The sequence below is a fragment of the Enhydra lutris genome, unplaced genomic scaffold, assembly GCF_002288905.1.
Source record: "Enhydra lutris kenyoni isolate GAN:26980312 unplaced genomic scaffold, ASM228890v2 scaffoldscaffold11, whole genome shotgun sequence".
Taxonomy (NCBI): Eukaryota; Metazoa; Chordata; class Mammalia; order Carnivora; family Mustelidae; genus Enhydra; species Enhydra lutris.
In genome coordinates this window covers 16,058,521-16,075,998 of record NW_019154095.1, presented here as the reverse complement: position 1 = coordinate 16,075,998, position 17,478 = coordinate 16,058,521, and the positions used below count along the sequence as shown (strand labels likewise).

Sequence of the window (17,478 nt, the reverse complement as noted above, 5' to 3'; positions counted from 1 at the left end):
TAAGGAACCAGAATTTTTATATACAGCTGTGCTCTTATTTACGCTTTTAAAACTTTACAAAGAAGGTGCAGGTCTGTGAAGACTCTTATTCTTGGTCCCTATTTTTCAGCCTTGCTGAGCACATCCCCAAGTATAGCTGTGTTTATAAATGTTGAGTCAGGCCATCTCTGAGCCACAGCAGGCCAAGAATCTCCAAGGTTGTTTTTTCTTTCTCATCCGTGTAGAGAGTAATGATGATCAGACTCAAATTGCTACCCATGGAATTCTGCTCAGTGTATCCACCAAAGGCAGTGCTGTCTCAGTGTATCACGTTATGGTCTCATTTTAGACAACCAGCCTATACCAAGGAAACAGAATTTTGTAAACTAGAAACCCTAGAAAGCCAAAAGTCAACAAATGTACCTTTGAGTGATTTGAATGAAGGCTCCTCAGTCTGCCCTCTCTCATGTGACCTGGGACGTCTGTGTTAGCCTTTTACTACCATTCTTAATCACAACAAAAATCGCTAGGGTTCAGGTCCCAGGAGCCTGTCTAATTAAAGCCAGCTAGTTAAGTGAAATACAAGATTCTTTTCTTCTAGTTCAAATATAACACCGTGTGAGCCCTTTCAAAGCTCGAGAGGGGCAAAAATAGAATAGAATCACTGTGTACTCGTGTGTAGAAAATATGTGTCCTTTCCCTTTTTGGAAGTCTCTGCCTGATACATCAATGTAGAGCTCTGATACTTTGTAAGCTGTAGCAATGTAAAACGCAGATGTATTCTGCCAAGATCATAGAAAACAACCAAATAGTGAATTGCTAGTAGTTAACTGTCCATTTAAAATAACCCTGAAGGACATATGTGAAAGTAAACATCCGTAAATTTGAGTAGACTTCTATTTACTTCATCTCAGCATTAGCCATAACATGTCTATGACGTCATTTATTAAAGAAACTTCAAATGCTTGGAGTGCCTCTTTTAGAAAGGGACAGAGAGTTTTAGTATTGCCTTATACCAGTTTCCTATTCTTTGCCAACCAGTTGGGCACTTCCTGGCATCTCTGTGCTCACCATATAAAGCAAGCAGATGGCAGAACTGAGCTCCTGCCTGATCCATGCCCTCCAGCAAGTGAAGGAAAAAAATTCCTGTCTGTCAAGGTGCATTGCCATATACAGTGATACAACTTACTTATTCGATTTCCTTGTTGCTATTGCTTGTGTCCAGGTATGGCTGGGAAATGTGTGTCCACGAAGTGATGTCTTATTATCTGGTGCTGAATACCTAAAGGAAATAGAGCTTAATGAAAGAGAAATTGATCTTTTAGGAACATGTCCCTTAAAGATACATGTTCAGCTACTGTATTTAAGCCAGCAAATAATAACTAGACACCTGCTTCATCACTCCCCCCTCCTACCAACTCCCACCACTCCAATATAAGGTCAATCAACAGTGTCCTCACTTTTCCCATTGTACAAAAGAGCCTTGGGGCGCCTGGGTGGCTCCTTGGGTTAAGCCGCTGCCTTCAGCTCAGGTCATGATCCGGCATCCTGGGATCGAGTCCCACATCGGGCTCCTTGTCCAGCAGGGAGCCTGCTTCTCTCTCTGCCTCTGCCTGCCACTCTGTCTGCTTGTGCTCTCTCTCTGACAAATAAATAAATAAAATCTTTAGAAAAAAAAAAAAAGAGCCTTGAATGAATAAAGGGGTGACTCCTAACGAAGTCAAGTAGCTCTTAATGTTAATCTATATTTATGGCGATTATCAGAACTATATATTCTTAGAGACGAAAATGAATGTAAATATGGCACCCCTTCAATTTCCAGATGAAAAATGCAATTAGCACATTTCTGAGGAAAAAAATAGGATATAAAATCCATACCAAAGCTCAGTCTAAAAAAGTACAAGAATATTTCTGTGCCAGTCCTAACACAGAGTATTTTATATCAAGAGAATTGTCTCAAAAAGTCCAGTTTCTTTATTACCATACACAGAATGATCGAGTTTCTTGCTGGAGTATGTCTGGATATATTGAGATAAAGATCTTGCTAAGCAAAATCTTTAATTATGATTATAAAGGTAGAGGTCTACTTTCACAGGTGTAGAATCAGGTAGGATTCCATCCAATAACCTGGATTCATTCTTTCTTTTATCCTTAAATACGTAATGTTCCTTGAGCACAGCCTATATTCTAGGCATTGTTCTAGGTCTTATTGTATACGTGGCTTCATTCTATTTCCATACAATCCTCTGACGTAGATATAATCTCATCTTAGAAGGGACAAAAATGAGGCCTAAAAGCTTACCTGACTGGCCCAAATTAATATTGCTAAGAAGTATAAAACAATAATTAAGGGAAGCGAGATATGAATCTAGGTTGAGCTGACACTAACTTCTTTCCACTATAGCCCACTGTTTCTATCATGCCCAAATCCTGGGCTGTGTAAGGAGCTTCTACTCTCAAGGAATTTACAATTTAGCTAGGCAAATGTTGCATACATTCTATTATCATGTTTAAAAAATTTCAAGATACTATCTACATCTTTTTTAGGTTTGCTGCAGAACTATATCATATTTTTATTTCTCTAAGCTTAAGCTGATCAGAATACAGTTTGAAAGTCAAAAATATTCCCTAGTTAATTCTAAACATAATGTTTTGAACAAAACACTCACTAAAATGTTTTTAAGAATAATGATAATTATCACCAAAAGGAGTTAAGCAAACCATTGCAACACCACGACTTTTATTCCATGAATTTTATATAAATATGTTTGTGCAAATACCACCTATCTAGTACTGGGCACAGTATGATTTGCAAAAAAAATTAAAACCATAGCATATAATGTGTCATTTCAGCCTCATGCAAACAAGGGGTAACATATTTACAAACTGCAGCCATAACTGGTTACATTACTGGTACTACCGTCATGAAATAGATCTTTTATTTTTAATCCCAGAACAGAGATCTACTGTGAGAAAAGATACAGTATAGAAAGAAGAACCTTGAGGAACACTGTTGATTTGGAATCCGTTTTTTAACTCCTGGACATTCTCTTTTACAGACAGTTGACAGACCAAAGGACTGGTACAAGACAATGTTTAAGCAAATTCACATGGTGCACAAACCAGGTATGTGTGCTACTGTTTTCTGATCCGATCCTCCTGGCTGAGGGAGGTATCTGTCTACTCCTATAGAGTTCTCGTTCACATAGACTCTTAACAGCCTAGCACCACCACGGCCCTCCCTCTTTTCTCTTCTCCTTCTGTCACCCTCCAATCACAGACACCTGTGCTCCTGCCTCACTCCTGAGCTGCCAAGGGCTGCCTAGCGCTCTGCTCCCTCCCTCCTTCCCTGTCGCAATCTGGAGCGACTTGTGTGGCCCGGTGGGTGCATAAACAGGCTCATTGTTCCTCTGTCCACACATGTCATCTTCTTTTGGAGAGAGTGAGCAGAGGTGCGCGATTCAGAAGAGAAAGCTGCCTAAAGAAGGGAGGAAAAGGCATTGATCTTGTATGCTGGGGAGAGGGCTGCCCGAGCAGATAGGTCACAGATAAGCAAGGGCAAACGTCAGAAGCCAGCAACAAAACAATATTAGAAAAATTTTTATAATGGCATTATGAACTAGACAAAAGACATTGATTTTCTTTCTTTCTTTTTTTTTTTTTTAAGATTTATTTACTTATTTATTTGACCGAGAGAGAATGAGAGAGAGAGAGAGAGAGCTCCCAAGCAGAGGGGAGGAGCAGAGGGAGAGGGAGAAGCAGACTCCTCATTGAGCAGGGAGCCCGATGTGGGACTTGATCCCAGGACCTTGAGATCATGACCTGAGCCAAAGGCAGAGTCTTTTTTTTTTTTTTTTTTTAAGATTTATTTATTTGTTTGACAGAGAGAGATCACAGGTAGACAGAGAGGCAGGCAGAGAGAGAGGGGGTAGCAGGTTCCCTGCTGAGCAAAGAGCCTGATGCGGGGCTAGATCCCAGGACCCTGAGACCATGACCTGAGTTGAAGGCAGAGGCTTAACCCACTGAGCCACCCAGGCACCCCCAAAGGCAGAGTCTGAACTGGTGGAGCCACCCAGGCACCAGGCACCCAATACACTGGTTTTCGACCAAATATTTGTTTGCTTGTTTCTCTGAAGTTCTACTGTCTTGTTATGATATGGTGACCGAATCTGTATTACCATAATATTTATGTTTCATTTTCTAGATGATGACACAGACATGTATAATACTCCTTATACATATAATGCAGGTAGGCCGGGTTTCCTTGCTGACGATGAATGCTGTATGCTCGGCAATGCTTGGAAGCACTCACACTCACTTTTTCACCCGTTTGAGCCGCATGTTTTCAGTTTGTACAATCAAGAGGTTGCTGGTTTTCTTTTCTCAAAGCATGCATGACCGGAGGATCGATCTTTTCTCATGGAAATGAGAACTAATACTGTTTTCTCTCATTCATTCTCACTGTCATTTTATTCTGGGCCTCAGGAATGTTTAACCCAAGTCTGAAGGACAGCGGGAACGAACACGCTGTCACTGGGGTACGAAGTCAGATAAAGATCTTCTTTTGTCAGCAGCGAGCGCAGTCACGATTGCGTAAGATCGTTCAATTACACTTCACAAAAAACAAGTCCGGCAAAGTGTTCTGTGACTTTGTCCCTGCTTGTGCTCCCAAAATGCAAACATTCATTGAAGGGTTTTTTTAAAATCCCACTTTGCGGGGCCACTTTCCTGATGCAGAGTTGCCGACGGTCCTGATGACAGCACCGCGATTCTGGGCGTTTCTCCTTGCGCTTGAGTGCATTGGTGTCCTGTGCCTCGGTCGCAGGCCGGAGTGAAGGACCCCTCCAGAATATTTCCCTTTCTCCTAAATGTCACATTAGGGGACCCCATGGAGGGCCTCCTGTTGCCATTCACCCCCAGGCCGGAGACTTGCAGAGCCTGGTTTTCCTTTCCTGACATGGGGCTGCTCCCCTCTCCCTCAACAGCAGCAACCTCGCCTCCCTTAGGGGTCCCCTTGTCAGCTGCAGAACTGCACAAGACTCTCCCCCTCCTTGATGCCTGAAGGCCAGCGCTCAAGCCCCTTAACTGTTGGGGATTCTGCTGACTGGTCTCCAAGGACAAACAGAGAAGAAAAACCGGGTAGAACAAGGTTAGCTCTGAGGTTTGGGTCCTCTCTCTTCCAGGTGACAGCAGGAAGCCCAGGAAAATGTTTCCTTCAACTTTTATTCCTAGCCACGGTTTCTCCGGACTCACCTCCTGGGTTTAGTTTCTTCAAAACAAAACAAAACAAAACAAAAAAATTTGGCCAAGTAAATTTTAGATATTACTGGCTTTATTCAACGATTCACGAATCTGGCACCATCCAATCTAGCAGATAGAAAGGAGCACTGGGGAGCTGTACAAAAAGAAAGACTTTTATAGGGCAGAAGGGAGCCAAACAAGGAAGCTATACTAGGCAAAAAAAAAAAAAAAAAAAAAAAAGTGGGAAGGTGATTGCGAGATTAGTTTTCCTTTTGGGCATGGCAGGTGAGCTCACTGGTGCTGGTCAGGCAATTCCTGATCATCTGGTTTAAGATTCCATTGCTAGCAAAGCCAAAACTGTAATTAAGTGTCCATTTGGTGACATGGGGCTCAGCATACAGAAGTGACTCCTTTTTGTTCTTCACAAGCTGTAAAGTTGAAGTCTGATTGTAGAATCCGGGCAAAACAATAAGTGCAGACATTGTCTTTTCTTCCTTCCTTCCCTCCTTTTTCTCTCTCTTTTTAAAGATTTATTTATTTATTTGAGAGAGAGAGAGAGAGAGAACACAAGCTGGAGGAGGGGCAAAGGGAGAGGGAGAGAGAGAAGCCTCAGGCAGACTCCCTTCTGAGCAGGGAGCCCAATGGAGGGTTCCATCCCATGACCCTGAGACCATGACCTGAGCCAAAATCAAGAGCCGCACACTCAACCAACTGAGCCACCCAGGCATCCCCAGACATTGTCTTTTCATTTGTCACTGCAATGTGTATGGCCCCTCAGGAGAAGTCGATGAATGAAAATTGACCTGACTCAAAAGATTCAGGTGGCAGGAAATTCAGAATTTTTATACTGATTTTTACTACTGAAATTCTGTATCCTTTAGTAATTAGTAAATTGAACAGTAGTTACATATAACCTCGCAGAGTGCTTAGAGATGGTTTTGCTGTTTCTTTGGTAGACAAAGCAATTGGAACGAGCCTCTCCACTCTCTACAAACCCTGCGTCCCACTGTGCTCTGTCTAGTCCTTCCTGCCTATTTTTGTGTTTTTTTTTTTTCCCTAAGCCATCTCTGCTGCCCGCTTCCCCCACCCACCCACCCAAACCAGTCCTCCTGGGCTCACTCCAGTGCCATGGTTCCATAATATCTTCTCTGACCAATCCACCATCTTTTAAGATATTTAATTTTTAATATGTATTTTCCTTATTTGCCCTTTATCATGTTCCCAATTATTTTCTTTCTTTCTTTCTTGCTTGCTTGCTTGCTTTCACAGAGGGGGAGAGAGAGAGAGCACAAGCAGGGGGAGCGACAGGCACAGGGAGAAGTAGGCTCCCTGCTGAGCAAGGAGCCTGATGCAGGACTCGATCCCAGGACCTTAGGATCATGACCTGAGCTGAAGGCAGATGCTTAAGCGGCTGAGCCACCCAGGCATCCCCCAATTATTTTCAATCACAGTTCTATCCGTGCCCCATTTCCCCAGATCCACTACAAGCTTAAAGGGGATTTTTGTGTCCTTAAGCCTTGCTTAAGGCTTATACACAGCACACGTACAACTTGCTCAATATTTTGTTCAATTGCAATTAACATGTCAAAGATCACATGTAAATCAGAACTTTTAAAGTAATAGAAGATGTTTGGAAATGGTTCTGGGAACTATTTTTTAAACTTAACTATGTTATTAGTTTATATTAGCCAGGAGAAAATTTGCCTTTGAGCACCTGTACATTGATTCCTCATACCAGTCTGAATTATTACTAATTTCAAAATGATTGTTGAAGATTCACCATAATCAGTCATTGTGTACAGAATATATCAATAACAAATTAATATATTAATCATGCTTAATAAATTAATAATATTCATAAATCGATTAAGTAGTACTCCCCAATGCATGCATCATGGATATGCTTACTGATAACAATGTTGGTAAGATCACTGGATATTTTGTGGGGTGTAAGTAATTTAATGTGCTTTTAAAATGTTATCTGCTTCTTTTTGTTTTGTCGTGTTGTGTTTCACGATAGGCCTGTACAACTCACCCTACAGCGCTCAGTCACATCCTGCGGCAAAGACCCAGACCTACAGACCCCTCTCCAAAAGTCACTCGGACAATGGCACTGATGTCTTTAAGGATGCCTCCTCCCCTGTCCCTCCCCCACATGTTCCTCCTCCGGTCCCACCACTTCGGCCAAGAGATCGATCTTCAACAGAAAAGTAAGACATTTCCCCCCGAAGTGGCTTATCTTCAGTTTAGTATAAAAGTAAGACCATCTGGCAGGAGACTCTAGCAGGAGACTTGGTGCTCACGTTACGGAGATGCTAAGCGCAGAACCTCCGAGAGCGCATGCGCCCTCTTGACCTCCTCTGGTGCGACTGTGGCAAACAGAATCTTGATTCATGATCTCATAATCGCCTAGGTTTGAAGTAACATGAGCACAGTCTTTTTGATCAATAAATGTATATAAGAAGACGAATAAGTAGAATTAATTGACACCTACTTCCTTTGACATTGCATGTCAAAGACTCTGGGGTTAATTTTCATTTTCCTCAGATTTGAAATGTTAGGTCTATTAATGATTTACAATTTCCCCTCTGGTACACAACAGTCTCTTTTTGAAAGCAGGCAAGGTTAGTCATAAATAATAAATAAGGCAGTAGTTAGTGCCTATTTGTGACTCATTTCTACCAGCTTTTCAAGATGATACTAATTTTCATTGCTCCACTAAATTTTTTATAGGAACTATTCACACAAAAATAAAAATTTATAAACACACTTTCACCGTGTAATTTTTATTAAAATTATGACTAATCTACTTATAGGTAACCTTTGTTGAGAGCTCACTGTGAGCCGAGTACTATGCTAAGTACTTTCCCTCTATTATGTCATTTAATTCTGAGAATGAACCAATATGTTCTATTTTAAACCCATTTTAGAGAGAAGAAACTGTGGTTTAGAGAATTAAAGTAAATTTCTCAACTCCTACAGCTCATATGTCCAAGCCAGGATTCAAACTCAGCTCTGACTAAAGCCCATGCAATCCTGACAATTAAGGACAATCTAAGAATCATTCAACATTAATACTAATTATTAAGCATCCACCTATCCTATTCATCCCATAAATATTATATTTATCCCACTGTACCATTAAGAGTAACTGATGCATATAGAGGATACAAGATACCATGAAACAGACACACATCACGTGTGAAGAGGTCCTCACTTTAATCTCCTCATGATAAACTGTATGTTTATAAGTGTGACACCCTAAATTTGAGAAATAATTGTCTAGACACAAAATGGCATCTCTGCTATTAAAAAAGAACCAAAATTAACTCAAATTTAAATGTATTACTTGTCCTATGCTTAGTAGAAATAAATTTCTCATTAAGAAATATGATAATCGCTTAGATTTTCTAGCTGGCTTCCATATACACTGTTTCAATAGAAGCCTTCTTTTGCCCCGGCTACCTAGAAAAGCTTTACTTTCAAAGTTCTTCGTTGACCTCCTTTTGAAGGATATTAGTTCAGGAAAAAGAGTTGCTTCCAAGGTCTCTTATGCAAGAGGGTGGCTGTCGGACTCCAGTTTTTCAAGGGTAACACCAAAGGAGGCTCTCCACGGCCACACAGCTTGCTTCTATGGATGGCAGCCCAAGTGACACTTTTGTACTTTTCCCAAACTGTGATGCCACTTGCAGGATAAATAAGATCAGGCATGGCGTGTGCATTACTCCTTGTCACTTTGGATCAAGGATGCCAGGTCACAGAGCGGTGAGCTAAACTCACATAACTCAATGGACCATAACCGTCATTTACTCTGACATGAGTATACACAGCTGTGATTTGTACACCATCCCCAGGGTTTCCAAGGAGAGCACTGGCTGCGTGCATTTCTGTATATCTCTGTGTGAGTTACTGAGCCAGCAGGATCGTGCATGAAAAAAAAAAAAATAGAGGAAAATATAATATGAAATAAAAGAATGGCTTTCCTTAAATCATTTATATAAAATAACATATACATGTAGTGTTTTTTGCAGATTAACTTTCTATACTGAGATACTTTTTAAAAACCTATGCTAAGATTCACTTTGTAAACAGCAAGTGGTTTTATAGTACTGCTTGAAGCATACAGAATTGTTTTTATGTAATTGTTGTTTATTTCTAGGCATGACTGGGATCCTCCAGATAGAAAAGTGGACACAAGAAAATTTCGTTCTGAGCCAAGGAGTATTTTTGAATATGAACCCGGGAAGTCATCCATTCTCCAGCATGAAAGACCAGTAAGCACTTGCACTAAACAGAATGCCGGCTCTCTAGGTTTCGGGGTTCCCAAGCAGACTTGAAGTTTGTATCATTTAGCAATGTTTGTCGCAAAAGTAATTTATGGATTTGGCAGTGTTTAGAAATCAAGTTGATTTTGTATCATGATTCGTGCCTCTTGTCTGAGAATTAGAGATACGCTCTCTAATATATTATCCCTACCAACCAAACAGGGGACCCATTTTCATGGTACTATCGCTGTGCCTCATCACAGCCCTGAGCTTAATTTTTTTTAAATTCATAAATGCAATACTTAATTGCTAGTCTACATTGCTAATGAGAAAAATCATTCATTAGTCTCTCTGATACAAATGGGCCCACAAAGTCCCATCCCTTCCACATCGGTTGCTTAATGTTTCTTTGAATTAAGGGGAAATTTCCCAAATGCCTTTCTTTTAAAAAAAAACAAATTGTTTTAATTGATTCTTATTAAATCTCTCTCAGGTTACCAAGCCTCAAGCTTCCTGACTGTCCATCTAATGGATCAAGATTCTATTTAACTTGGCAGAGGTTTTTCCTAGTTATTTCACCCATGCAAACAAAAAGATACATTAACTTGAAAATAACCACTTGGTTCTTCCAAGTGCGATATAACAAATAGGGTTATTCTTTGGCCCTCTTGGTTTTTATTTTCCCAGTCCCCCTTTCTGAGTCCTCTGCTTTCCCTCCTCGACCCTCAGGATCTCTTTGAAACTATAATTCCTTTGCATCTCTATCAAAATCTGCTTCTAGAGGTCCATTTATAATTTACACTCCTCGTTGCCTTAAAAGAATTTTGGGTGCTGTCAGTGAAGAGGAAAAAGTTTTCTTTGTTCACTCCTTTAAGAGTATCCAAAAAAGCATATTATTACATATAATGCAAGCCCAGCCCTGAAATTTGATTGGAAACCTTTGCCTTACCACACCCAACATGAGCGCCCTTGATTTTGTTTTTGAAACCCTGTATTTATGGTTATGTTCTTGAGAAACATGTTCAAAAACCTTATAATCACATAATTCAAACATAATGTTTATGTAAGCCTTCTTTGCCTTTCTTCAAATAACTCTTATCTTTTAGAGTAACAGAACTTCACCAGAAAAACTGAAATAAAAAAAAAAAGGAGCATCACTTGATTGAAGGCTTACTGCAAACTTTGAACTCGTTTACCAGCTTGTACGATTGCATATCATCCTTTGAAATTTCTAGTCTGAGAATTGAGTGAACCATGACGTTACCATTGCAAAAAACTGAAAGTAGCAAATAATTCTGCAAAATAATGAGCCTCAGATTTAAATGTAAATAATTAAATGATCATTGATGATCTTCCTGACAATTTATAAGAACGCTGTGATTGTACTGAACGCTTTAGTAGCTGTGGTCTCCGGAAACAGGATGGGTTTTAGAAGTTCCCTCACCAGGATATTTCCATTATTGAGTCATTCAGTAACATTTACTGAGCAGCAACTATGTGCCTGATGTCATACTCGGTGCTGGGACACAGTAGTGACCAAGACGCAGTCTCCACCCTGAGGAGCTCTGAATCTTTCATTCAATGAGTATGCAAAGCTAGACTTGTATTCTAAGACGGAGAGAAAGCTCTGGGAGCATGGTATTGCTGGAGATTTGGGTATGGACAGGGCTCTGCAACCACAGGCAAAAAGGAGTGGAAGGAACCAAGAAACCTAGAAAGAAATGAGAATGGGTGTCATGTGGAGAAACAGAAAGAACCAACATTTTTATTCCTCCTAAGCAATTTTGCAGGGGGCCAGCGCTATGCAAAAGGATTTGGGCTAGTCATCTATGTCATTTTGGCCTGGCCTTTTTTTATTCTAGGAACGGCCTATCTTCTTTTTTTCTTGTCACCCTGAATTCATTCTCATTGCCTCCCTAAAGCAGAAAAAAAAAGACAAAAATCTAACTGCGCAGTGGTATTGCAGAGACCACTGTGGTTTCCTTAGGATCCGGGAGCATCTTTAACCCATGAGGTGTAGGAGATGAAGAGCAGATTTGCTAAATGATCGTGGTATAGTAGCAAATGAACAAAACTTGAGGATTTCAAAGGAATGCGCTCTCCTGTCTTTTTACTCCCAGATGGTTTGTGAGCATTCCTTTGCTCTTTTCCTATTTAGTTTTCGTAAATTATACAAAACTCTCGGTAATTTTCTGTTGCTCTTTTGAATTCCTAGATGACCCCATCATCTGCCCAGTCTCTCCAAGTGTCACCCTGGCCTCCCCCCGCTCTCCCAAAGTTCTCAAAGTCCTCCCCCTGCCCCTCCTCTCTGCTGGCCACAGGGTGTCCATTGCCTGTATGACAGGGACAGCTACCCAGTTATCCTCCCTAATGCTCCTTAAGTACCCTGAGAGCAAAACCCAAATTTCTTCATGTAATTTCCAAAAAACCTTGTGGTCTGGCCCCCACTGACCTCTCCGGCCTCATGTCTCTTCCGGCTTTTCCTGCCAACTCGCCATAAGCCAGCTAGACAGACAGCCTTCAATGCCTGCCTTCTGGACTTTTGTACAGGCCCGTTCCTCCGCCGGGAAAGCTCTCTCTCCGTCCCATCTCACCTGTGGCCTTGTCTCTTTTTTCTCCAGGGCACCATGGCTGACACCTGGGAACAGGGATAGGAAGTAAAACTCCCTTACTGTGTGCCTATAGCAATGGGCATTTCCTCCTTACACCCTGAATTCTAACGGCCCATTGACTTGTCTGTGTCCCTCATTAGATGTTAAGCACCTTGAAGGCGGGGACCGTGCCTAGTGCACGCATTGTATCCCCAGCACCCAGCACAATGCCTGGCACATGGCAGGTGTTCAGTGAATAGCCATCGAACTAATAACTGAATGAATGACTATAGGTTTTACCCTTGTGATTAGTGGGTAAAACTGGTGAGGGTTGATCCCTGTTCTGTGGCTCATCTGTAAAGTCTATACTTTCCTAGCAACAAACGGCAATGTGGGTGTCCATCAAGGTACACAAAGGGGATTTGACACATGGCTCTTAGTAACTGTGATTCACTAATCCCCTGATTCCCTGAAATACACAGTGGGCAGAGGGGGCCATACAGCTTGAATAAAAGTCCTCCCCCAGACTCTGGCCAAAGGGATCCCCTTCTTCCTTAGGAATCAATGGAATAAGTGTTTCTGGTTTTAGCAGGAAAGTAAAGGTCAGTGCAGTTTCTTGAAGGCTGTAGATGTTCATTTGACTGTAAATTTGAAAACATTGATTAAGGGGGCTAATCTTTGATCTACAAAAGTACTTCGCAATTACCAGGAATTTATCTTTAATGGACTTGAACCACATGTAGTCCGTAAAGCAATCACACAAACTCTCTGCTGAGATTATATTAATAAAAACTTTACATCCCATCTGGATTGGATATATTTATAGGTGAGCCAAATTAAATTACATTAAATTAAATCAAATCAAATTAAGCACATATTCAGGATCTCTCTGCATGTGGTAAAATGAAAACAATAGGAAGACATTACCTTTCTTTACAGTAACTAAGCCAGCACATAATGATAAAAGCAGAAAGAAATAATCACCAAAAACAGAGCTGAAATGCAATTTAAACCCGCAGTGAACTTACACTTCCTTATCAATGATGATCGTCAAAGCTTAAAGTATAAAAATTCGGGGAGTTTCATCTGGTGGTTTCAATCCAGCTGACAATACATGTAGCATTTACTGTGGAACCAGAATAAATATAAAACATGGTGGTGAATACCATTAAAGCTTTAAAATCTAATGAGCATAAATTTTTAAGAACTAAGTTATGTGAACACTTCTTTTTGTTTGGAACCACATATAGAAATTATATGCCTACAATGAGAATATGGAGAAGAGTAGAATTTCTGTAACCTCAAAAGCAACTAAATGCTTTGAAATTGTAGAAAACATAAAAACTTTAAGAACGGCTCACCCTTGGTTGTCTTTAAAAAGGAATCCGTCCGATTTATAGTTTTAGATTTTCTTAAACGCTTCCTCTTGCACTGAAACACATTTGTTTTCGGCACAGATTTGCTAGGTTTTTCAAAGTAAGAAGAGAACAAAAAAGGTTAGAAAAATGTGCAACAGTGTATCTGCTTTTTTGGTTGTTTTTATGAGCAATTAGAGTAACACATGATCAGGCTTCCTAAGTTTCCCAGTGTTCACATTGGTGTCAAACAACTCAAAGGAACTTTCAAGTTTTGCATGGGAAGTGTTGATTTAGTGAGATTCAGAGTGTGTATATATGACTGCTGACGGACCATGTGTCTATCTACCACTGACTTTTGTGAGGTTTCTGTGTACCTTAGCAGGGATCTAGATTGCTACGTAATACATATCATTGTTGCATAACTAAGGCGATTCAATAGGTCAACCACAGTGAAAAGAAAATTCTAGTTCTGCCGTTTGCATCTCTCTACCATAAAAGCTATACTCAAATGTATGCCTCTCATTAAGTTCCAACATTATAGATAATTATCAATGATCATTGTTTGGGGCATTCTCTCTAATGGATGGATTCTAGATGACACTAGAATCTGAGACTATACATTAAATTTTTAACCTAAAAAAATCATAATTAAAAACTGTCCTTCAAAGTTATGGTGCAAGATGGTAGATAGTCTTCCTTTTCCACATTCTATCAGAGAAATATACTTCTATACATCAGGATTTCGTATATCTGTTTGTTATGTATTTTCTTAAGGTGAAAGTCAAAATGAAGTTGTAACCACTGGTAAATATATTTAATTTTTTAGTAAATTTGCTGCCCTCTGCTGTTCAAAATATTTTTTAAACAATTTGTTTGAGAGAAATTTCTCTCTCCCTTTAGCAAAACAAAATGCTAAATGTGAAACCAGAATCATAAAATCAAGAATTGGTAATATTATTAAGTTTATAATATTAAAAGCAAGGAGATTTGAAAGAACCAAAGATTCATTTTCTTGTGGAAGAAGTACTACGTCTCTATAGACAGAACAAAAACTACTAGAAAATTCTTTCCAATGTCAGGGTGCTTAGGTGGCTCAGTCCGTTAAGTGGCTGCCTTTGGCTCGGTCATGTTCTCAGGGTTCTGGGATTGAGTCTAACTTCAGCGGTGAGTCTGCTCCCTCTGCCCCTCCCCCCAGCTTGTGCGTGCTTTCTGTAATACATAAACAAAAATCTTTGAAAAAAATTTAAAAAGAAAAAAAAATTCCCTCTAATGTCAATTACTCTAAAAATTCAGCTCCAGTAGAACTACTCCATAAAATATTCATATCCTATAGCCATTATCTAAATGATAACAGGAGGAAAACTGCATTTTAGCTAAGATCAAAATCTCAGTTAGTACTTTGCACTATTGAATCAATTGTAAATTGAATCAAGTTTTCTGCAACATTTACCATAGTAATTACAGGATATTCTCCACAACATTATGATAGTAAAGCAAAATAAGATTTTATTTTTTATTAACATATAATATATTATTAACCCCAGGGGTACAGGTCTGTGAATCGCCAGGTTTACACATTTCACAGCACCCACCATAGCACATACCCTCCCCAATGTCCATAACCCCACCCCCCTTTCCCTACCCCCCTCCCCCCAGCAACCCTCAGTTTGTTTTGTGAGATTAAGAGTCTCTTACTGTTTGTCTCCCTCCCGATCCCATCCTGTTTCAGTTTTCCTTCCCTACCCGCCAAACCCCGCTGCATTGCCTCTCAAATTCTTCGTACCAGGGAGATCATATGATAATTTTCTTTCTCTGACTGACTTATTTCGCTCAGCATAATACCCTCTAGTTCCATCTACGTCGTTGCAAAAGGCAAGATTTCATTTCTTTTGATGGCTGCATAGTATTCCACTGTATATGCAAAATAAGATTTTAAAAGAAGGAAAAGAACAATCTCAATGCCAGAATGCCATTGTGAGTTGTTTTTGTTGTTGTTGTTTTGTTTTTTTTTTTGTTTTGTTTTGTTTTTGGTAAATGTGTGTGTTTTCTTCCTGTGTTCATCCAAACACAGGCTTCACGATATCATTACAAATACTGTAGAAACACACGATCGAATTCGGCTTTTATCACTCACCATTTCACATAAACATCCCCCAGAATTAGTCAAGGTCTTTATCATTATGATCATCACATATTTTGGATAACTTAGGCCCTTTCACTATTTTGTTATGATGCCTCAAATTTTCCTATCGCTGTCTGTAGCTACCATTATAATCTCCTATTATAAAATATTGAAATAAAAAGCTCATCTCTAAAAATACTCTGGATATAATTGATTCTTGCACACAGACTCTATCCTATTAACAAAACGATTGGGAATTCAAAAAGGCAATAAAACACTTGGACAAGCTAATGTCAAAATAATGGGTTTTGTTTGAATAGGGACTGCTATCTCAAAACCCTCAATAGTATGAAGATTATGTCCTCTCCTGGCCAAGGTGAATGGCTTTTAGGGAACTGAGATATATATTTTTTTTTCCTGACTTAAAATATCACTGTCCAACTGCACCATGTTTAATTAGTGTCATGCAATAATGGTTAAAGAAGTAATAACCCATATGTGGTACTTTAAGCATCTTCATTTAATATTAAGTCAATAGTATGAATCAGTCTGATCAGGCGTATATTACGTAAAAGCATTCAGGATATTGTTGGATAAAGTAAATGCTCCATGTCTGGATTTTCCATTACTAAAGCAATTGTATGTCCTTTCTCAAGCTGTTTATATTAACACTTCTAGTTTTCACAATACTCAGAAACCACCGGAGGGGAGCAAGTCAACTATGAAAATTGGCTTTTTCCCTGAATTACAGTGTCAACCAAACCAGAGTGCGACTCTCCCCACACTGAGCCAGCTACAGTAGTGTGAAAACCCAACCACCTCCAGATCCATTTCTCCAGCTGAAGGTAGACAGGAGAAGGAGATTCTTTGGGTGGTAGCTTATAAAATGTCATCATGCCTCACTTTCTAGGAGGCTCCTTGTCTTCACATCTTTTCAGGGGTCCAGACCATTCTCTAAGTTATCTGGGTCTCCCCAGGGACACCTTACTTTTCTGAAACATTTCCTCCTGCTAACTGGTGTCCTCTTCGTTCCATCAAGAACCTCCATCTAACGAATCAGTGTTTCCTTCACCCCTCTTTCTTACAGCCCCCTCTCCCAACAACTCTGACACCTGTTCCAAAAGAACCCGGCCGGAAGCCTCTTTCTGTTTCAAGAGAGGGAGAAGTAACGGGTAGCCCCTCCCCTCCGCCCAGGACTGGCCTCCCCATACCAAGCCCGTGCACTCCGACTCTTTCCCCCACCTTGGTGAGCTCCTTCCTTCATTACCTTTTCTAATGCCCTTCGAGAAAATCAGGGGTAGCCCTTGCTTTCCAGAGGCTAAGGGGACAACCTGACCCTAGCTACTTACCACCACTCCACCTTGCTGCCCCTTACTTTCTTAACTAGACCCCAGGTTCTTCATGCCAGTCGACCCCTAACAGCCTCCCAGCACCTTTCACTCCTCCCCCCTACATCTCTTCCCACCTTCTCCCTCCCCCTCTCCGCCACGCTCTCCATATACCTGCACCCAAGCCAGCCTTACATGCTGGGATCAATGAGGGCAGGGGCAGTGGAGTGACTCACCCAGAGGAGCTACTTGGTGACTAAGTTGAGTCTATTTTAACTTTAATTGGCTAACGTTAGCCTATTTCTGGGATGCTATCCGTGTTCCTTCTGGCCTTCACAGCGTTTTTCATATTTCTGCAAATTCAAAAAAGACAGAGATGGACAGAGGAAGTGACTAGGGGCCTAGGTGATGCCATCGAAGCTCATCTTCATATCCTAATTTTACTCATTTTACTTTACATCCTTTGTTCTCTCCTGCTAAGATTTGTTGGATGAGAGTTGGTGCATGTTTGCGTGCAAATGCGCGTGCGTGTTTTTCATACCACACGGCGTTTCCCTCACTCAGCTCAGTGTGCCTTTTCCTTCCCTTTTTCCT

General features: G+C 40.5%; 1 protein-coding gene across 5 annotated transcripts in view; it reads left to right on the top strand.

The window, feature by feature from the left end:
• Positions 1-17,478, top strand: part of LOC111144430 (sorbin and SH3 domain containing 2) — a 90,311-nt gene that overhangs the window by 25,635 nt on the left and 47,198 nt on the right. For 2 of the 5 annotated variants that reach the window (XM_022498732.1, XM_022498731.1), the window contains 5 exons: positions 3,039-3,105; positions 4,184-4,228; positions 7,241-7,430; positions 9,380-9,494; positions 16,644-16,802. In XM_022498732.1, the coding sequence (XP_022354440.1) occupies positions 3,039-3,105; positions 4,184-4,228; positions 7,241-7,430; positions 9,380-9,494; positions 16,644-16,802 (576 nt within the window). The remainder of the gene's footprint in view (positions 1-3,038; positions 3,106-4,183; positions 4,229-7,240; positions 7,431-9,379; positions 9,495-16,643; positions 16,803-17,478) is intronic. The other 3 variants (XM_022498730.1, XM_022498733.1, XM_022498728.1) reach the window with 2 other exon arrangements.